The sequence below is a fragment of the Manihot esculenta genome, chromosome 10 (assembly GCF_001659605.2).
Source record: "Manihot esculenta cultivar AM560-2 chromosome 10, M.esculenta_v8, whole genome shotgun sequence".
In the NCBI taxonomy this organism is placed as follows: domain Eukaryota; kingdom Viridiplantae; phylum Streptophyta; class Magnoliopsida; order Malpighiales; family Euphorbiaceae; genus Manihot; species Manihot esculenta.
Window position 1 is genome coordinate 4,940,727 of NC_035170.2, and position 22,247 is coordinate 4,962,973.

At 32.6% G+C, this 22,247-nt stretch overlaps 4 protein-coding genes across 9 annotated transcripts; 1 reads left to right on the forward strand and 3 right to left on the reverse strand.

Annotated features, from left to right (window-relative positions):
- The first annotated feature begins 1,972 nt into the window (after positions 1-1,972).
- LOC110624525 (tyrosine-specific transport protein) lies at positions 1,973-4,897 on the forward strand. Its single transcript, XM_021769720.2, has 8 exons — positions 1,973-2,216; positions 2,306-2,534; positions 3,057-3,447; positions 3,541-3,678; positions 3,763-3,919; positions 4,027-4,180; positions 4,312-4,452; positions 4,575-4,897. The coding sequence occupies exons 1-8, from the start codon at positions 2,056-2,058 to the stop codon at positions 4,767-4,769; spliced, it is 1,566 nt and encodes a 521-aa protein (XP_021625412.1). The 5' UTR covers positions 1,973-2,055; the 3' UTR covers positions 4,770-4,897.
- Positions 4,898-5,695: 798 nt separating this feature from the next.
- Positions 5,696-8,829, reverse strand: LOC122721283 (V-type proton ATPase subunit G 1-like). The gene is made up of 4 exons (XM_043961018.1): positions 8,690-8,829; positions 7,249-7,357; positions 6,520-6,620; positions 5,696-6,041 (listed from the first exon to the last, which is right to left on the reverse strand). The coding sequence occupies exons 2-4, from the start codon at positions 7,334-7,336 to the stop codon at positions 5,898-5,900; spliced, it is 333 nt and encodes a 110-aa protein (XP_043816953.1). The 5' UTR covers positions 7,337-7,357; positions 8,690-8,829; the 3' UTR covers positions 5,696-5,897.
- Positions 8,830-9,747: 918 nt separating this feature from the next.
- Positions 9,748-14,994, reverse strand: LOC110625377 (protein disulfide isomerase-like 1-3). Of its 6 annotated transcripts, XM_021771007.2 has the most exons (9): positions 13,828-14,346; positions 12,414-12,779; positions 11,964-12,096; positions 11,092-11,254; positions 10,848-10,963; positions 10,664-10,741; positions 10,492-10,581; positions 10,296-10,373; positions 9,748-10,122 (listed from the first exon to the last, which is right to left on the reverse strand). In XM_021771007.2, the coding sequence occupies exons 1-9, from the start codon at positions 13,872-13,874 to the stop codon at positions 10,060-10,062; spliced, it is 1,134 nt and encodes a 377-aa protein (XP_021626699.2). In that variant the 5' UTR covers positions 13,875-14,346; the 3' UTR covers positions 9,748-10,059. The 6 variants fall into 6 exon arrangements, 4 of the variants coding, with proteins under 4 accessions (XP_021626699.2, XP_043816951.1, XP_043816952.1 ...); XM_043961016.1 differs by lacking the exon at positions 9,748-10,122 and having other exon boundaries at positions 10,290-10,402; XR_006352312.1 differs by lacking the exon at positions 9,748-10,122 and having other exon boundaries at positions 10,492-10,591.
- A 2,547-nt stretch (positions 14,995-17,541) lies between these two features.
- Positions 17,542-21,771, reverse strand: LOC110624055. The gene is made up of 2 exons (XM_021769124.2): positions 21,415-21,771; positions 17,542-17,780 (listed from the first exon to the last, which is right to left on the reverse strand). Exons 1-2 carry the CDS (start codon positions 21,674-21,676, stop codon positions 17,755-17,757), a joined length of 288 nt encoding a protein of 95 aa, XP_021624816.1. The 5' UTR covers positions 21,677-21,771; the 3' UTR covers positions 17,542-17,754.
- Positions 21,772-22,247: the final 476 nt, after the last annotated feature.

The window sequence follows — 22,247 nt, forward strand, 5'->3', positions numbered from 1 at the left end:
AGTGAAGGGATTAGATTTTAAAGATCATTTTTCTCCTGTGGCCAAAGTCGTTACCATTTAAATTTTTATTGCCTTAACTACTTCTAAAAACTAGTCTATCTTTCAGTTTGACATTAATAGTGCATTTTTGCATGGTTTTCTGAAAAAAGAAGTGTACATGTAGCCTCCTGCAGGTTATTATAAAGCTAGTCCATGACAAGTTTACTTATTAAAATGGTCACTTTATAGTTTATGGCAGGCTTTTCGGCAATAGAACTTAGAGTTCACATGCTTCCTCCAGTCCTTGGGCTTTATTCAATAAGTACATGATAATTGCCTTTTCACACGGGATGTCAATGGTACATTTACTGTGATGCTTATCTATGTAGATGATGTGATCATAACTGGTAATTCTGTTTCTGTCATTGATTAGATTAAATGTGCTTCACATTGCATATTTACTATTAAAGATCTTGGACATTTAAAATATTTTCTTGGTTTAGAAATCGCCAAATCTGCTTTTGGTACCCTTATCAGTCAGAGGAAATTTATCTTGGATGTTTTAGGTGATACCGGCATGTTACATGCTAAGAATGCCTCCACTCCTCTACCCAAAGCTTTGAATCTTGATCCTTCTACTGGTGGTTTACTTCCTAAACCTGATAAATATAGATGGCTAGTTGGCAGATTGCTATAGATTAACATTATTATGCCTGATATTAGCTTTGTGGTCCATTATCTCAGTCAGTTTATGTTAAGTCCTAGAAAGCCCCATTAGGATACTGTCTGCCATGTCTTAAGATATCTTAAGACATATCCAGCTAGAGGATTATATTTTTCTGCGACATCCAACTTGTCTGATCTTTCAATTTATTGTAATGTAAATTGGGCCACTTACTCCTTTTATAGGCAATTTGTTACTGAATTTTGTATTTTTTTTAGAAGATTCTCTTTTTAGCTGGAAGATCAAGAAATAGAAGACAGTCTCTAGATCCTCTATCGAAACTGAATATCGAAGTATAGGGGTTGTCGTGTGTGACCTTTTATGGATTTCATATATATTAAAAGACTTATGAGTTAATGTGCAATTTCCTGTTTTTTTGTAGTGTGATAACCAAATAGCTATTCATATAGTTAACAACCCCATTTTTCATAAGAGAACCAAATATCTTGATAGTTTCAAAAAGGTTTATTGCTCCTATTCACATGTCATCAGCTTCTCAACTTGCGGATACTATTCACATGTCATCAGCTTCTCAGCCTGCGGATATCTTCACTAAGCCATTGTCACTCCACAACACTAATTTTTTTATTTTTAAGTTGCATTTGGTTATTTTGCCCCCTAATCCAATTTGAGGGGATGTTAGTATATAGTATTCTAATGTATTAAATAAAGTTCTAGTGTATTTCAATATGTAGTATTCTAGTAGGTTCTAGTGTATTTCTGATTAATAGTTTCTATATTCTAGGCATCTATCTTATAAATAGATATCCTATTTATACTGTACACCTAACTTTTTCTCACAATACTATATACAATAGAAGTCGAAGTATTTTCATTAAAAGCAAGATGATTTAGTTTATTAATTTTTTTATTAAAATCAAACTTAATAGAAATAAATTAAACTGAAATTTTAAATTGATTTCGTTATTTAATTTGAATAAAATACAAATGAAATGAAATTCAATCAATCAATCTAGATTGAATAAAATAGTGCTCATTCGTACCATATACATTTTGTATTCAATACGATAGTCGGAAAATTCTTGCCTAAATCTGGCGGATTTAAAGATAAAATGTCTGATAAAAAATTGTACGTAAAAATATTGACAAAAAAGAAAATTATATGTAAAATAAAATGAAAATCACATGCGTGTATTTTGGACTTACCGTGGATTCTAAGACTAAATTGGCCCAAGAGTTTATATAAAAAATAAAGCATAAGCCCACCAAAAATATCTTATGATGATGGTAGTCCTTGCTCGTGTTGGTACACAACACTTTATGGACAGACCAATCACATTGGTCCACTTCCAAGATTTTTGGGAAACTTGAATTTATTGTCCACTCATTCCATGCTCATCTTTCTTTCTCTCATGGATATACAGTGCATGTGCATGTCCTCATCTTCTTCCTTCCTTGAGTCCCCCAAACTGAACAATAATTCCTGCGTGATTCCGCCATGGCTAAGAAATCACCCCACAAACAGCACAAACCTTTCCTTCAAGTACAAAATGTAGGAAGCAAACCTCCCTTTCCTATCACATACACTGCAATTCAATGATTCATATGTATAACTATCAGTTTCTTTTCTCTTCTTCTCAGCTGCTGCTATTACGCTTGTGCCTGGAAATGCCAGCAGCAACAAGGCACATGGCTTGCTCGAAGACCCTTTATAACAAAGGCGAAGAAAGCTCCCATGGACTTGACTGAGGAGGAGCCTGCTGTGAAGGTAGCTGAGAAGAAAGGAACTATTGCCGGCGCAGTGGCTCTTATTATTGGCACAAGTATTGGTTCTGGGATACTTGCTCTTCCTAAGAAAGCTTCTCCTGCTGTAAATTTCTCCTTCCATTTTCTTGTTCAATAAGATTATGCATATTAACCTGACTTGCTTAAGTAATATTTAATTCAAATAGAAATAACTGATCCAACTAAATAAATTTAAATTGAATTTTATTTTAGTTTTGATTTTGAAAAATTGAAGTCATTTCCGTTCAGTAGATTTTGACCAAAAATTTGATAAATTAAGTGAATTGTTATTTTTGAATTATTTTGTATACATAAAGTTTTTGTTGTTTTCAATTTAAAATTGGTTATTTTTTCTTGTTTATACCTTTTAATAGTTATTATTAATAAAAAAAATTAAAGTTAAAATACTTTAATTAAATAATAAAATAGTCTAGACAATTTAATTCAATTTAATTTTTTCTCTAATTCGATTTAATTCAGTTTCAACAAATTTTTAAAATTTAATTTTTAATTTACTCGATTCGATTCGGTTTTGAATTGAATCGGCCGAATACAAACACCTAAATTGATGAAATATAAAATTGATTAACTGTGGTTCACATTGCAGGGCATTATCCCAAGTTCAATAGCTGTTATAGTATGTTGGGGTTTTCTCCTAGTTGAAGCACTATTGCTAATTGAAATCAATGTGGGTTTGATGAGAAAGAAGAGGAAAAGAGAAGATGAAGTTGAATTAGATGTCATATCAATTAGGACTATGGCTCAAGAGACACTAGGAGATTTTGGTGGAACTTTAGCCACTGTGATCTATGTTTTCTTAGGCTACACATCAATGATTGCATACAGTTCAAAATCTGGGGAGGTCCTTTTCCATTTAATCAATATTCCTGAATCAATCTCAGGGGGCTTGTTCACAGCTTTGTTCACAATTCTAATCTCCATTGGTGGCACTGCAGCCACTGATCAAGTCAACCAATGGCTCACTGTTTCTATGATTGGTAATCCTGCAAGTAACAAGTTACCATATATAAATGAAATTTTTAGTATCGCCATCTCATATGAATGCTAACAATCAAAGAATTGATGCACAGGTTTGCTGCTAGCTATTGAGGTAATAGCAGTTCTGTTTGGAGGGTGGTCAGGATTAGAAGGAAATGGAAACTGGGGAAAAATCCCAGCTACAGTTCCTGTAATAATCTTTTCTTTGGTCTATCATGACCTGGGACCTGGTAAACTATGCAAAAAATTGAAACAGTGAAAGTTTCCAGCTATAGAATACCTTCAAATTTATGATCAGTGATATGTTCTTGCAGTTCTTTGCGCTTATCTGGGTGGCGATCTGCCGCGACTGAGGGCTTCGGTTCTGCTTGGTAGCATAGTTCCATTATTGGCTGTGCTTGTTTGGAATGCAGTTGCCCTTGGTCTCTCAGCTCAGACTGATCAAGTTGATCCTATTGAATCGCTGATGAGGTAATCTAGACTGATCAAGTTGATCCCATTCAATGCACTATTTTCTTCAGCTTCATTGAAGAAATTTATTCATTTTTATTTGATCTCTAAGTTAACTTTGACATCAGTGTGAGATGGAGTGGGGTCTCATATATGGTAGAGGCATTCTCACTTCTGGCAATAGGAACTTCACTAATTGGCACTCTCCTAGGCTTCTCTGAGTTTTTCAAGGAGCAGCTCAAGAATCTTTCATGGCATTCATCCACTACAAGAAATTTACAGGTAGCAGCTATTCTGTTTTCCGTCTCTACCAAATGCTGGAGCACACACTGATGGTTTAAGGACAATGTGGATTTGGTTTAGGTGAGTATTTTTCGATGGTCTAATATTATTAGAACACAATCCTAACGCAGGAACCAAGGAATCTAGATGGGTTGAGGGATTGGTGGGGAAGAAATAAAATCAGCTTCACAGCAATGTCAATAGTTGTTGTTCCTACACTTCTAGTTTCAACCACAGTTCCAGATGCCTTCTCTGCTGCTACAGCTATTGCCGTAAGTTAACTTTTTGTGCAGGCAAGAAACCTTTTAAGACCTTGAATTTCAAGGAAAATTTTGTGGGAGAATTACTATTAGATCCCTGAATTTTTAGAAAATTAACTAGTTGTCTGGAACAGGGAGGATACTGTATGACAATGCTGTATGGAATTCTTCCACCAGCCATGGCATGGGCAATGTATGACAGTGAAAGAGAGAACACCAGTGAAAATGGCCTATCAAGAGCAAGGCCTGCACTTGTTGGAGTAGGCATTTTTGCAAGTGGAATATTGGTGGAGCAAATATGGCAGGATTTCTCAGCCCTGCACTTCTGACAAGGATATCCAAACATCATTTTAATCAAAATAGATTACCTAGTTTGCAGTTAACTTGTAAATTTGTATATGCAACTGTTTCTGTCATTAATGGCAGATTTTTTGGGTTCACCCCATAAACTTTCTTCTAATTGGTTGAAGAAGGTTTGGTTCTAAATCTAATTGTTGGATTTAATTCTAAATCAAATCAAATCGAATTGAAATAATAAATGAACTAAATCATAATAAACCAATAAACATTAACAATTTGTTTTTGCAGCAATTTTACTTGCTCTTAATTATAACTTAATAATAAGCTTTTTTTTTGTTTATTTGAGAAAATAATATAAATATTTTCGTAAAATCAACGTATATATTCTAATTTTTTAATTTTTGATAATTAAATTATAATTTGACATTAATCATAATTTTAATCATTATTTAAAATCAATTTTGACCAAATTGATTTTAGATAATCTAAAATTTATATTCCAATATTTTAAATTATTAGGTAAAATAATCCAATTTTTTTCAAAAAAATATGTTTATAATTCAACCTTTACGCTCTGTTTGAAAGGAAATTTTTCAAGATAATAAAAGGTTTTTATAAGTTTAAAAACTATGAACTTATGTTTAGAAGGGAGTAAAAATTTTTAAAAAACTTCCAAAAACTTTCAATTTCAACCTATTGAATTGGTGGATTAAAGAAGTTTTCCCTCGAAAATCTTCAAATACTTTAAAAAATCTTCGGTTACATTCTTAGTTAGATACAATTTCTATTAATTGATCCACTGATAAAGTATAATTTTCGGTACAAATTCTAAATTATGCAACTTTTTGTACTTTAACTGTTCTACAAAACAATGCATTAAACAGCTTTTACAAACATAACAAACAATGGTAATATTAGAAAAGCATAATGATTCTATGCAAAAGAACAAATCACATTACCTTCAAACTGGCCAAGTTTCTAGGATAATTTATTTCATAAAGGAACATGTCAAACAATACAGATTACAAATACTATTAGAGAAAGCTGAAATACATGTAATCTCACCAAGCCAGAATGCCAGTATTCAAACGGAAAAGGTTATATGCATAAAGACAGCATTTAAACACAGTTACCCTCTTTGGCTGGCAAAGGTCGTCCTAGTTCTTCACTGTTGTCGCATGCTTCAGAAGCATGTCTGCGACACCAGGGGATATTCTTGCTGCCTCTGTCTTGAGGTGATGAATCTTGGCCTCGGTTTCTTGCTCAAGCCGCTTCACATTAGCACCAGAATCCCCACTAGTCTGTTTAATGGGTATGGTTCAAGTCAGCCTTTGAGTAATAATATAGCAATGCAGATAAATTAGCTATCATATGATCCAAATTTGGATATGCTGTAAATTTGATAATAAAAACCTCCTCTCTCTCGAAATGCAACTCGAATATTTGATTGCAGAAAACTCAAATATATATCTGATTATGATTGTGGGCAACGGGTCTTGAAGCTGTTTGTGATGTGTGTGTTTGGGCGAGTTGAGGGAGAGGGAGAAGTGATGGCAACTAACTGAAATTACAATCAAGAAGGAAAGAAAATAAGGCCTTTAGCATGGAGATAATTACAAGTATGACCATAACTCATGAGACCACAACGTAATTTTTACTTTTTCCATTTTCATGAAATTATGTTGCAAATCACCATGAAACTGAATTTAGCAGGAACCTCCTGCCAGCCCCTATCCACCATAACAAAATAATATCGGTGATTTCTTTCAGCATTCTCACCTCTGCAAGTTTCCTCTGAAACTCAGCTTCCATATGAGCACGAAATGCAGCAATGTCCTTTTCAGCCTCTTCCTTGGCTTGTTTCAATCTAGCTATTTTTGCTGAATCGGGAAAGATACAGGAGAAAGTTAACATCAAGATCTCCACCAATGTGAAGAAACTTACCATCATTTTTTTTCTATGAAATAAAAAATGAGGGAGAAAAAAAGAACAATTCCATCAAAATTAAAATTGAAGAACACTAACTTGAATTTGTGACTTGGTAGTTTTCACATCACTAAAATTTTTCCTGCAAGCCATATTTTTCCTGCCGCATATATAGGGTTGATATTTTTGCTTAGCATATAACAGGTTCTATGATTCATAAAAAGTAGATGATGGCAATAACTAAGGATTAGAAAGCTAATCACTCCTGGCTACCCTATTATTAACCAGCATCCTCTTTCAGCTTTCTAATACCCCATGGCAGCGTGGCCAGATATGAACACACACAAAAATAGTACTGTCATGCAGAGAATCCACGGCTAAGGATCAAGTAACATTCAACTTGCTACCAGGTTAGGTTATAGAGAATAAATGAACATAATAGGGTTCCATAAAAGAATAAATGCTTTCATTATTTCAAAAGAAAACACAAAAAAAAGGAGTTTTGGAAGTGAAGGGAAGAGATGATTGAAATGAAACAGAACGATAAATGTTTCAATTATCAGTGAAAATGGAAATACTCACCATTTCTGGCAGCATTGACGATGTGCTGAGCTTCCTGTTCTGCAGCTAGCAGGAGTTGAATTCCAGTTTGACCCCTGCTGGCATCCATTCTTCCACAAAATTTGAATTTCTAATGGAACATGAAAAACACAGTGTTGGTGCAAATGAAAATTACCATTAGAGAATATGAAGCTCTTCCAGTAACAGTAAAGTGGCTTGTGCAAGATTCAATCAACTGAACAATGTCAACAATAAAAGACTGCACATTTTTGGGGAGAACTTCAATTTCAGAACAGCCTGGGCACAAACATTAGCTATCCAAGGCATCCCCCCTGTACAAACTCTTTTAACACATAGCATCTAAAACTTCACCTCAGATGTTAAGTAAACTCAACACCCAAAAAACCAGACCCTTGCCAAATGTTTTGTTTCTTTTTTTTTTTTTTTTTTTGCTTCAACAAAAGTAGTAGTTCTCAATTTGTTCTTTCACACATACCAGGTCAGTGTCTGACTCAGTAAATTGCACACTAAAATTAAAGCAACAAATAATGGTAAAATAGGGGGTGTGGCAAGATGATAACCTCTCATCCTAACAGGGACATGAGGGTATGGTGAGAAACTGAGAACAATCCCTAATGATGATGCAGACAGCTAAATGATTCTGCCTTCGCATATTCAATTATTGAAGTTCTTAAAAGGACAGGAAAATAGCATATTACAGGTATAACATGCAACCAAATATCGCAAGTAGAACATTAGAAAGCTCGAAAGCTATGAACCAGCATAAAAATTGAAATTTTGAAATTCATGAAAAATTTACTTCTATCACGTTAGCGTGCTAGAACTGGAATTAATTTGCAGCTTTACTTGTCCTTGCTCTACTCAGTTAAGTTCAACTGAGCTTTAATAAAAAACTAGTTGGGTTTGCATCTTCAGTTAAATCAAGTACCCAAAGCAAATTAGAAGCCTCAAACCATCATATTATTTTAAATCTACATTTAAGGAAATTGAAATTTCAAAAAGCCATTAATTGGTGTTTAAACCAGAAGAAGAACCATTGCTAAGATGAAGTATTTAATCTGTCAGATGAAAACGTCCAACAACAAAACCTGGAATAAAAAAGATTGAACAACAACCAGATCGTTACACACCATAATCTCACTGATCTAAGCCATCATCTCTTCTTAGTATTCAAAATCCACACATGAAACAGCGAATTCAGTAACATCCCAACTGAAAACAGTAAAGCACACTAAGCAAACTGACGAATTAGAACAACACTGAACCATCGAATTCTAGGCATACCCATCAAGATTTTCACCAATAAACTGAAAATTAGCATTCAGATTTATATTATTGATTGTGTAAATCGAAGATCATGAGATCAATAAAACTAAACAGAGAAAGAGTAGCAGGGGAAAATAATTAGCGTGTCTGATGTGATTAAGACAGGGCAACTCACCTAAAGAAGCGGTGCTGTGTTGGGTCCAAACTCCAAAGATCGGCGAGAAGAGGTTGATGAATAATGACTCGATAAGTTGATATGTGTCCTTGCTCTGTTGGAGACTTGCTCGAACCGAACGTCTTATTACAGGGAGCGGTAATTTTGTCGAAGCGTTGTTCAATTGCTAAAACAGACACAAAATTTCCTTAATTACAGCGCCGGCCAGACAGGTTTTTTTTTTTTCTTTCATATATTTATTACTAAAAAACCTTTAGATATTATATTATATTTAATTTAATATTCTCGTAGTAATGTGGCTAATTGAAAATTTTGAATTTAATATTAAAAATTTAAAATTTTGGCTAGAAATTAGGATTAACGCAAACAACAGCAATTTTCCAGTTAATAAGCTTTACTAAATCAGATGCAACCGCCAAACATTTTTTTTACCCTTTTTCAACATTAGAAAGCAAGACTTTACAGTTTGAATGATTTATAAATTGGGTTTTCAACATTACGCAATACTTAAAAATTTTTTTATTAATTTTAACTTGAAATTTTCGATTACTTATTTGCTTTATAGATACTAAAGTTCTCTATTTAGCATTGATGGAGTCTAGTTTTTTGTCACATTCCGACATAGTAATAGCTTTAAAATCTCGCCTGCTTGATCTATCCTTTAAATTTGTGCATCAACAAGGAAATTTTATATAATATCCAAATTTTATTTAAAAAATAATTTATTTTTTCACTGAATTATAACTACTCGGAGCTAACATTTGTTTTATAACTTTTGCAGCTATATTAGACTGTCGTGTAATGTAATATTGTACAGGTTAAAAAAATATAATTTATAATACCCTTGATATTATTATATTAATAATTTAAAGTCTATTTAAAATTTTTTTTATATATTTTAATCTTTTAATATAATTTGTTAGTTAAATTTTAAATGAATAACTATTTAATCCTTAATTTTTATCATTTTTAACACTCTCACCCTTCTATTTAGAAAAAAAAAATTAAAACAACCATCTTCCATAAGAGAATTTTTGGTCTTTTCCTCTACATGTAAATGGATGGAAAAAATATTTTATGAAATTGAAATTTATGAATATTTTTCATGAGTTTCTAAAAATATAAAAAAACTAGAACTATCAATAATAAATCAAAGGTTATTGCTAATATCGGTGCTTATGATCATTGAAAAATATAATATGCATGAAGGTTAGTGGGACTTGGATTAGAGACACGAGCGTGTAATATTCAAAAAAAAATATTTCATGGTATAAATCAAATTCATCTAAAATTTGTAGTGCCTTATTTCCGAAAAAAAAAAAAAGAGTAGCCCCTTAAGGACGTGAGATTATTGCATCACAGGACTGACTTCACGTAGCAGCTGCTGCTAATTTACCCAGAAACTTGTCTGCGAGAAAATCCTCTGCAAATGACTAGCCTCGACATATACAATTAATTAGTTTCATGGATCTTATAACTCTCCACTTAATTAATTCTAATTATTATTAATTTAAGGGTAAACTATTTTTACATTTTTTAAAATATATCTGGTAATTTTAATAAGAATGTTAAAATAATTTTTCGGAAAAGCAATTAACAAGAGTACCTTGATGCCGCTCAAGCTGAATTCACCATCATATTTAAACTTTTTGGTGCCAAAATCTGCTTTATGACAAGCTACTACCTGCATGATTATGAAGGTTTATTTTAAAACTGCAAAAGGATTTGCATTAATAAGCCAGCTTATAAAGTTTCATCAAAGCTCAGTCTCATGAGAGAGATTTGGGATATGGAGGACTCACTGTTGGAAAAACTTCAGTTATGCCAAATTGATTGCAAATGTTTCTTATATAAGATTCTTTTTTGCTAGTTTCCACATGGACAAAGAGAAGCTGCATAAAACTCCCAAAAAAAAAAATTATTAAATAGAAAAAAGCAATACATTTTAATAAAATACTGATAATTTTTCAATACCTTTCCTTTGAATGCTTTTTCTACCTCTTCAAATATGGATATAACATCCTGGAATTGTTGTGGAGCAAAAAGCCACAACTGATAATGAAATAAGAGAAACATATATTTTAATTTTTTACATAACCTGAGGGAAATTTTGTTTTTTTTTTAAAAAAAAGAAAAACTTATTGTATATAAACCTCACCTGCTTTATGGGATTATTATAAATTCTTTGAGCATTGTCTAGAGTAAAAGGGATTACTGAAGGAAGCTTATGCTTGGAGACAAACTCACCCATCGCCAATCTTGTAAATTGACCTTCTGCAGGAAGAAGAACACCAAAATACCATAGGATTATTAACATGAAGAGAAAAACAATTAAAAAGATAAACACTAAATAATTAATTTCGATGAAAAATAGCAATTTGTAATATACTAACGTGACTAACCATAGGCAAAGTAGGTAGGAGTAAGACCCTCCCTTTTGAGCAGAACAAGAGAAGGGCGTTTGATTTGGTGGGAGAACAAGTTGCCAACATCAACATTAGTTTGATAAAACTTCACATCAACATGCACTTTTGATATCGCAGCAAGCTCCTCGCTATCTTCGCCCTGTGTTATAAATAATTATTAATAATTAAATTATGAGCCAATTAACTAATAGAATTTATGTTATTGATATTGAAATCGTTTTTAAAATTGAATTTTTTTTAATTTTCTTTTTTTAATTTTAAGAGAAAAAAAATTAAATTTACTTATTGATAATTATAATAAAATCATTATATATAGGTAGGGGTGAGCATTTGGTTGGTTCGATTCAAAATCAAATCGAACCGAATAAATCAAAAATCAAAATTTTAGTATTTATAAAAATCAAACCGAACCGATTTTGGTCAGGAACCGAATCGAACCGAACCGGTCTGATTCGGTTCGATTCGGTTCGGTTTGATCAGTTTCGATTTTTAATAATTTTTTTATTTTTTACACTTTATTTTTAATATTTTAAAATTTAATTAAAATATTTTAATTTTAATATAATTTAATTTCTCTATATTATATTATTGAAAATAATATATTATTATCACTAATCGGTTCGGTTTGATTTTTTTAATTTTTTTATTAAAACGAATAGAATCAAAATAACCGAAATTTTTAAAATTAAAAATCAAGCCGAACTGAATTGAATAAAAAACCGAACTGAATTTTAAAATTAATTCGATTCGATCGATTTTTTCAGTTTGAACCAAATACTGTCCAACCTGTATATGCGACTATTTTAATACAAAAAGAGAGTATATATGTTATTGAGAAATCACAATACCTCTAAAGAGTCCAGCATTCCCAAAACTGTGTTAGATTTTGCTTGTAATAGTATAGTTTCTGCCTCTTCGATTGTGGTCACATTTTGAACAGAGATGTTTGTTATCCGATTCACCCAGTTAACAATAGCGTCCCTGTAGTGTAAGCAACCATTTATAAGTATTGTGTGATTTTTTTCTAAATCGATTTTATATGAATTCATAATCTAAAACTTTATTTAATATTGATTTTAAAAATAATGTGTAATATTTTAATTTAGTTAAATTATTTTTATTTAGCAATTCAGATAATAAATTATGAAAATTTAATTTTATAATATTTGACTAATCCTTATCAGAATAATTATCTGCTGTTAAAACAGTTAACTTATAATGAAATAATTTTTTAAATTCATTTTTCTATTCAACTTTTATTTGATATTACAATAAGCAAGCCAATTACAGAAACTCACCTGGTCCGATTAGAGTCATAAAGAATCTTGTGAGATCCACCACCAATCAACAAATACAAAGTGGGCCACCCATCAACGTTGAACTTCACGGCCAACTCTCTCTCTTCAGAATCGATTTTTGCAAGAACGGCCTTACCCTTCAACATAGTAGCCGCCGCAGCATATTCCGGTGCCAATTTCCGACACCATTTGCACTCATGCAGATAAAAATTTATCATCACGTAATGATTTTCAGCAACGAAATCGCTAAAGTTGTTGTCCGTCAACACCACCACGTCCTTCTCGTCAACCGCTGGCCATATGTTCCCTGGCCTGAGCTTCCACGACCACTTCTGCCTGTAACGTTGGTTCCAGCCGGCGGAGTCCCTGTTATGGTAAATGAATGGGAGATCGTTTGCAAGAATTGCCAATGTCAAATAAGAGAGAGGTGAAAACCAATAGATTCTGAAGAGATGAAGGATTGAAAAGAAGATGAGGATCATCAATCTTCTTGCTAACATTTTGTTTGACTGTACTCTGAATGAGCTTCAATTGGATCTCAATATTTTCAAAGAGACATATTTTTGAAAGATAATATGATCAAGACTATATATTTTTGATTTTATGATAAATCAAAGTTAAATATAATCAGGTCTATTTTGATTTTTAGGATCTTATTACAACAAGACAATTAAGAAAGACAAGTAATTAATTGTCATATATCTTTATAAAATCAATTGCTATTTTTTTAAATAATATACATATGCACAAGAAGTCATTTAAGTATAGCCAAATTAATACAAGGTCTTCGATAAAAAAGAAAAAAAATTAATACGAGATACTTTGTAAATTTCGTCAAATTAATATATTATTAAAAAATAACTAAATTCAATATATTATTTTTATAATCATACACCATTTATTTAATTTATCGTAAATTTAATGTATCAATTAAAAATACACTCATAAATTTAATACATTCACAAATTTAACCTGATATTAAATATATTTCAATAAATATAAAAAGTCTTAAAATTTTAATTTTTTAATTTTTAATTTTCATTTAAAAAAATATATCAATTAAAGACATTTAAATTATACTTTTATATTTTTTAAAAATAGTTTCTCTAAAAATATACTTTTCAATAAATTAACTTGCCTTAAAATTTAAGGGATACGGCCATACGAGACCTAAGATTATTAATCTAACATAAACCCAAACAATAAATGATCAACTATTGAATTGCATTTAACCAGATAAAACAGTCAGGTGAAGTTCCGGTGTGATAATTAAGGATGCGCAACAACATTAAAGCTAGTTGTACAAACCGTACACGTGTCTCTTAAAACAGATACGTAATTCATTTATTTTAAACGTCATTTAAACCTTCTGTCTCCTAACTCAGCTTTCCATTAGCTACTTAAAACATCTAACCTGTAACAATCACACACCTCCACCTTCAACCGCGGCGCGTGAAGCATCCCCACCCTTTTTTGCTCGTTCAGCTCGGGTTTTAAGCCACTCCACTACATCCCCGTACACTAAATTCACGTTCTCCTCTGGTTCACCCACTATTTGGTGCCACATTCCTGGGTAAATTTTTAAAGTTTTGTCCCTACTAGCTGCGCGTCGATGCAGCTCCTCCACGCACGCAGGGTCGCACACCACATCATCGGCGCCGTGTACAATCAACAACGGTACTTCCACCTTCTCGAAACTCCCCTGCAGGTCTCTGCAAATCCTTAGCAGCTCTAACGCCGTAGCCGCGCGGGGCCGCGCAACCACCCTCCTCGGGCTTGACACTGCTAACTTTCGCTTCCAAACCTCCTTGAATGAGACATCAGGCAAAGATCCGCGAGTTGGAACCACGCGCCAGGTGGGGATCACCGTAGCTGCTATGAAAAGCAAATGCTCTAGTGGCCATGGAGGCTTAAACTTATTACTAATTCCACACATAGCTCCGTTCAAAATCAGCCCATCCCACGCGCCCTTCTGACGAAGCGTGATGTACAAAGCTATAGCACCACCCAGTGACTCAGAATACAAAAACGCGGGCAAATTGGGCGCGTGAGCCTCACGAAATTCCTTGAAGAAGTGAATACAATCATCGACAACGGGATTGATATCAGGGATATGGTAGATCAAGCCATCAAGACCATCGGAGAAGCCGTGGCCCTGATGGTCAATTGCACAAACAATGAAACCAGATTGAGCAAAGAGTATAGAAGTCAATTGCACAAACCAGCTGGTCTCGCCTGTGTAGCCATGGACGATGGCGACACAGCCAATGGGTTGAGTTGGAGAGAGAGGAGCCCACCACTGGGTGAAGAGCTTGAGGCCGCGGGAGTTGGTTATGTACTCGGAGGAGTGGGAAACGCCGTGGCGGGCATAAAATTCGTCAGGCGAGAGCGAACCGAAGGGGCTTTGCTCGTTGGCCTCTGCCACCGGGTGCTGCACCGGCATTTTGGTTGTTCCGGAAGGCTAAATTGCGCAGGGTGCGGAAGATACGAGGAGAGGAAACTGTGTCTGAAGTGTGAGAGAGCAAAGGGGGGAGGAGTGTGCGTCTTGCTGTGTTTGAAAGCAGTTGAGCGTTGGGTTGGGGTTGGGTTCACTTATTTTGAGTAGGTAGGGGGGTGGGATGATTCACTGCTTTGGGGACCACATTAGCATAGATATCAAGATTTTACCTTCTTTTTAAGATATTTATTGAACTTCTGCTAAATAAAAAAATTCCTTACTTACCACTCCATTTGTTTACACAAAATAATTTATTTTTATATAAAATATTTTTTAAAATAATAATTTATTTTTATTTTTAATTATAATTTAAAAAAAAAGTTTCCTTTCACTTTATCTCTTTTTTCTTTTATGAAATATAAATGTTATTTTCCTTCCAAACAATTTTTTTTCCTCTCAAAATTTTCTTTTCTCTATAATTTTCCTTCCCTTTTTATTTTTTCTCAATCCAAACAGGGACTAGAAATATATTTAACTTAACTTATGAACTAGCCTATAACCATCTAGTGCTTCTAACTTCTAAGCCTCTTTAAGCTCATAAATATATGAAATTTTAATTATTACATGTCTGGTAAAATTAGTTATAAGTGATTCATAAGTTTAATAAAAAATAATTTATAAATATATTTATTATTAAACCACTAAAAAAGGTATGAATAGATATGTGATACAGATTTAAAATTAAATAAAGATAATATAATAAATGATTGCTTTAATAATATAAAAAATTTAAAATTTTTTATTATTTTGAGATTTAATCTAAAAATTGTAAAAGTTTAGTAAAATTATTCAACATTGCAATTGTATCCCATTGCAATATTACTAGTTGAAAATTTAAAAAAAAAATTATTATTTTTAAATTTAATTTAAAATTTTAAAAAATTAATATAATTTAGCCCAAAATCTTTAAATTTATCTTCATTCACCTAAATTTTCAAATCTGGTGTGGTGTAAAATACTATAACAATGCCTCTTTTTTCTGATTTTGAGTCTGTTAATTTCTTTGAGTGTTAATCATGCCTATTCTCAATGGAGTGCCTATACTAATATTTCCAGATGATAACTTATATTATTAAACAGTATTAGGAGAGTTGAAATTTACAAGATAAATAGCACAATTACTGATAGTGAAACTATAATTTCTATTTCAATAATATTGAAATGGTATTTTATAATAAAAATATCGAGATTTATCAAGATAAGTGCCTTTTTAAAAAGGAAAAAACTAATTGATATAAAATATATTGTAATTTCTATTGATTTTTTAAAAATCAATTGATATAATATTTGAAAGTAGTAGTAAATAGATAGAAGTGAAGTTATAGTCTTTGCACCAAACCAATAAGAAATAAAGAAAATTAATGAGTTTTTGAAAATTTAAAAAATAAAAAAATAAATTTAAAGATTTTAAGTTAAATTGTATAAATTTTTAAACATTTAAATTATACCGTAAAATAACAAAAAATTTTAGATTTTTTATTAATACTTTTTCTATATATCATATGAATATAATAAATTAAAACACAAGACATTGTCACATCAACCACAAGACACTTTCTCCAATTTGAATAAAAATATAACAAAGTTTATAATTTTAAATAATTTTATAAATTTTTAAATATCTAAATTAAGTAAATAACAAAAAATTTTAAATTTTACATAAATAGACCTAAAATATTTTATTAAACTAGCTTATAACCACCAAAATAAAAATATAATAAACAAACGAATCCGCTTATTTTCAAAAGCTTACATGTTGATTTGACTTGATTATAAGATAAGAAAAACATTCTTTTTTTCATTATTAGTTGTTTTAGTATATGCAATTATAAAATATGTTACCAATGCTAGCCCTTTCGTTTGTGAGAGATTAGGGAGGGGAAAGGAGCTTGGAATGAAAGAATGAGAGTTTAGTAGAGTGGGAGAGAAGAAAAGCAGACTCTGAACACAAGGGGATTGAGAGGCTGCTGATGAGAATATATGCAGAGAAAACAGAGCATAGAATTAAGAGCTACAAGAATTAGTCAGCTGAGAGTGGCAATTTGTTGTTGATTCTGTTCTCATTTTGTCTGTAGCTGCAGAAGAATTCTCACAATTGCTCTTGTTTTCCCCCAAAAAATTATTAATGAGAAATGCAAAATGCATATACGTGGACACAACAGATAAAAAACCAGCAGATCACAATATGCATAAGGATACTTGTTAAGCAACACACTTTCAATCCTAAAACAAAGCCCTAGTGGAATCACAATTTCAGAAGCCATTTGCTTTAGAAAAAATATAGAACCCATTTTCATAATTTTATAGCAGTTTTTTTTCTCTCTTGGCCAAAATAAAATTTGAAAAAAGAAAATGAAAATCTTGGCAACACCATTTAACATAGATACAATCACAGGGCTTAGTGTAGAGTTGCTAAGATTATGTAATGAAAAAATGACATGAAAAAGAATCAAAATGAGGTAGAAGCTCAATTATGGTAGGCAAAACATAACAGATATTTGTTATTGCATGAAGAGGAAAGCTTTAAGCAAATACTTCGTTCTTCATTACATTAAGTAGTCATTCCTTGTAGTTTGTGCAAATAATTCATACAACAAAATCACAGCATAAGAACACTGAGCATGCATCGTATGCTAAGGCAAGATAAAAATATATTGACGACAAATCTGCACCTGTTTCACATAAGAATGAAATGCAGTAAAACTGTTTATGTGACAATTTAAGTCAAATGGCTATCACATTTATACCAAATCTGTACAGAAGTTTGCTGCTCATTTTTCCCCTCCTCCAATTTTCTCATTACAGGGATAGATTCAGTGATCAAAAGGCCTGCCAAATAAAGTATCAACCCTCATCTTGATCGACACAAGCTGAAAGAAAAAGAAAAAGAAGTCATGTCAATTAACAATTTGTCCCAACCAAGTCATCACAGTGCTAATATTTTGTGTAATCCTCGCGGCCAGTTTTGAAATCAGAAATTCCAGTGTGCAATATATGTATTAAACTAAAAATTATTTTCAACTAGATAGATGGCTTATTGAGTAGTAAAACCTCATTCAAGTATTAAATCATGTCTTCTCCTAAAAACAATGGTAAGTATGAATATAGTTATGTCAAATACCAGTTCTAACTTTGACTTAAACATAGACAAGGCAGATTAAGAACAGTACAATGAAATGAATCACAATAAAGACCAAATAATGACATGAAAAAGCAACATGAGATTAAGAACAGGACAATGAAATGAGTCATAATAAAGACCAAATAATGAAATGAATCACAATGAAGAGGGAGAGGCAGAGGGGGGAAATGCAGAAAAACATCTTGGAAACACAGCTACAGGTCTCCGTGGTTGTACTCCACATTAGGCACAACATCGCTGTTGCCCGTTGCCCACATAAACACTTCTCTCCTACCCCATAGAGATCTTGCCACAAGGATAGAGAACTAGACGACGATCCATAAATTGATTACCATAGCGTCATATCACGTTGCTTGTCTTTATACGGCGTATACTTTGGGAATCCTTTGAAAGGTGCCCATGCAAAGAGCCACTTTATGGAGCAGACCTTACAATCAATATATATATATACACACACACCAGAACCTAGGCCTGCCTTCCCTTGGCAATTTAGTAATACAAATTTGACCTCATGCTTCTTACTCCTAGAGGTAGAAAGAGCAGAATGATCCCAAAATCTTCAACCAATCTTGCTCTATAAACCAATCACAAAAATTTCAGCACAGAGGCCACTTCCAATCATTGACAGACATCACAAACTATGCTTCTACAGTATCATTATGCCAGTTCATATCAGCGACTGAATCACTGGTCTCCATAATATTAAATGCAATATAAGGAACATGCCTCAGAACCACATGTTGAATCATGCAACAATCCCTAAGAGCAACTATCTTCCACCCCAACACCATAGAAGGCATCTCCAGCAAAATGGTCCCAGCCTGCTCTTACACCTTTTACCAAATCTAATCTATATGAATTATTGGCTACTTTCACCAGAGAAAAACAAGTTTACACACCCACAAGGTCAAAAAGACAACAGCTTACTTGAGATTAATAAAAATAGAAAGTGAAAACAAAAGACATGGAATTGTCTAGTATTATTACATTACAAATACTAATAATATTTGCAAATCAAGTACTATAACTATTTTAGTTTTCAATGAAGTTCTTATACTTTCTAAAACTCAAACTATTAGAGCTAAACCAATGAACGATAAATATATCTATACATACATATACATATTAATTAATGCCATGTGCAATAGCAATTTTGAATTTTGATAAATCAGCTCCTAACTAGCAAAGACGATAAATTTTCTATGAGATGTAAATGAAAATAAAACAAAATACAAATGAAAAGGGTTTTTTTCTAATGAAGGTTGTAAATTCATGGGATGCTCCATCTGTCAAGTCCCACCTTCCTATAAATACTTTCTTTATTAAGATGTCACCAAAAGACAAACAAACTTTTCCATTTTCAAAATAAAGGAGGGAAAAAAAGAAGTGGGTGGCAAGGCAAGATCCTAGCTTAACGTAGAAATAGTGATTTCCTTCCATAAGGGTATAATGAAGTAGCTTTAAAACAAGATCAGGGCTGCTAATTCAACCATTCATTGGAACTGGAGACTGTTTCAATGACCAATCCAATTTAAGGGTAATTATTGACAAATATTAAACTATCCAGCAAAATGTGGCGAACCAGCAAAGCAGCAAAGAACTCAAAAACTTTAATTTTGTATAACTCCAAGTTTTAGCAAGAGAGTTAGAACTGAATTGCACGCCATGAGAATTGCTTTATGTGCTCTTATTGACAGATAATAGTGCACCAAGTATCAACAAAATCTAGTGAACTGATAGACCCATAAAGAACTGGCGAGACTCAATCCTTGCTAAAACTACACCATTTTAATAATATAAAAAAAAGAGCCCATAATGACCTTTCTGCCTCCTTTCTCTCCCTCATACTTTCCCATTGTCTCACTCCCTCACTATCTGCAATGAAATTCTCTCCATTCTGATTATCCATAATCCTAATATGTGAATGCACTACACAAGCTCAACATGTGAAGTTTCTGGATTGATGGCCCAATCAAACATTCATATCAGAAAGCAAATCCATTGGCATTGCCAAAAATGGTATTTCTGCTGATCTAGAATTGAGACTCCAAACTCTAATTCAATTGCAAGAGAGTACCTAGGTTGAACCATTCCCCAATCTAGGAATAAAATGGACAGTGCTGATTTTGTGGAACAGATAGTAGTTCGAAAGCTTAATTTCAGAATTACTAGGAGAATGGGAGCAGAGAGTTTTATTTCCACATTGAATTTCAAATTGATGATACAGAGAAGCAAAATGAAAAATGAGTTGTCAGAAGTAATTTTGTTTCAGTTCACTTTTCGCCTTAAGACTAAAATGCAATGCTAATAGTTTTCATTGCTATTTCTTCTGACTATGGAATTTTATTGCAAGTGATGCAAGCAATTTGAGTATCTTAACAGGCATGTTGATATCATATAAACGATCTGTGGTCCTGTTGGTAAATTCAAGAAATTTGTTGCATGTAGTGAATGCCGCGATGCTCCAATTGAACTCCTTTGACAGATTCCAAATTAAAGATTCCACAAGGCTGTTCCTATAATTTTCTCGTCGGGTCAAAATTAAAACACAATAATAGCAATTGTAGAACTCAAAACTATTAACAGTAGTTCACTTCATAATCACAGCCAAATTTCTACTACTCCACCAATCAATCCACAGATTCCATAGCTACCACGGACAGGAAGATGCCCATCAATTGAATTCGAACAGAATTCACATATCCCTCGTTCGTATGATTTAGTTTGCAAGAAAAAATTCAAACAAATTTTTGTAAAATCATGCAAAATTTCTACTTTTAAAATGAACATTTTTAAGTAAAAAAAGAATTGAATTCTTTCATTCCAAACAAAAGAATTGTTAGAAAAGAAATCAATTGAATTGAATTCTTGTAAAATTCTTGATTCCAAATGGAAGGATAAGAAACACACTCTAAGAAGAAATTAAAAATGACACAGCACCACCAGTAAGATATTCCTCAAACCATTAACCCATAAACCAAAACCCCTAAAATAGACATGTACAAACTTGATTTCTATACATGTTAACAAAGGAAGCATGCACTTAGGCATAAACAACCAAACCCACAAATGAATAAAAAAAAATGATGTGCAAGAACCAATTCCAGCACAAGTTCACAAACCCTTCGTTTGGTATAAAAAAATCCGCAAAAATTCAATTCAACTGATCTTTTTTAACAATTCTCTTGTTTGAAATGAAAGAATTCAATTCTTTTTTAACTTAAGAAATTTTCATTTTAAAGGGAGTTGAATTCTTGCATGATTTTGCAAGAATTCATTTGTTGCAAAAACGATTGATGCTAAATGAACGGAAAGAAATACACAGAAATGCGAACAAAAGGAGGAAGAAGGAAATAAGTCACCTCCACAACAGAAACAACAGTAACAGCAAGTGAGGACCATGAGAGTTTCTCTGCAAACTAGAGCAGCTTTTTCTAAGAAAAAATTCTTTGAAAAGGATGTCTCTTCTGAAACTCCCCCATCATCCAAGAGCTTATCCTGGTTGCCGCCGCTTTGCTGAGACCGCTGCTTCTCGCTTTTCATTCTGTGAAGGTTCCACTCCAGCTTTTTCAGATACGCGATCTTGAAAGAGTCCCTTATTCTCAGAGAAGGCCATAGATGCATCTCTCTCTCTCTCTCTGCGACTGCGAAAGTTTTCACTTAGCTAGAGCTTCGAGCTGGAATTTCTCAACTAGATTTCTGGGAAAAAGAGCCGAAGCCTAAAAGCAAATCGAAAGCAGCTGGACTGCAGCGACGTCGTTCTTCTCTATTCAGTAAATTTTTTTTCCCCTTCTTTTAATTGCTTTACCGCAAGACAAAGGGTCGAATAACCCTTGCACTGCTTATTTTTTGGGATGCACAAAATAAAAGGGTAAATTTCACAGCAGTCCCTGAATTTACAACTTATCATTTTTAAACTTTAATTTGTAACATAAAATTTTTTTAAATTTGAAAATAAAAATAAAAACAAAATTTGAAAATAAAAATAAAAGAATTATTGTTATTTTTTTTAAAACAATAATTAGAGAAAAGAAAATGGAGAAGATCATGCGAATTAGATTTCTTAATTTTCTTTTGTTTTTTAAATATTATTAATAATTTAAAGTAAAAAAAAAAAGAGAGTAAATGAAAAAGTCAAAATGATGGTGAAATCTATTTGAAGGTAAAAGCTCTATTTAGTTTTTTAAATTATGAC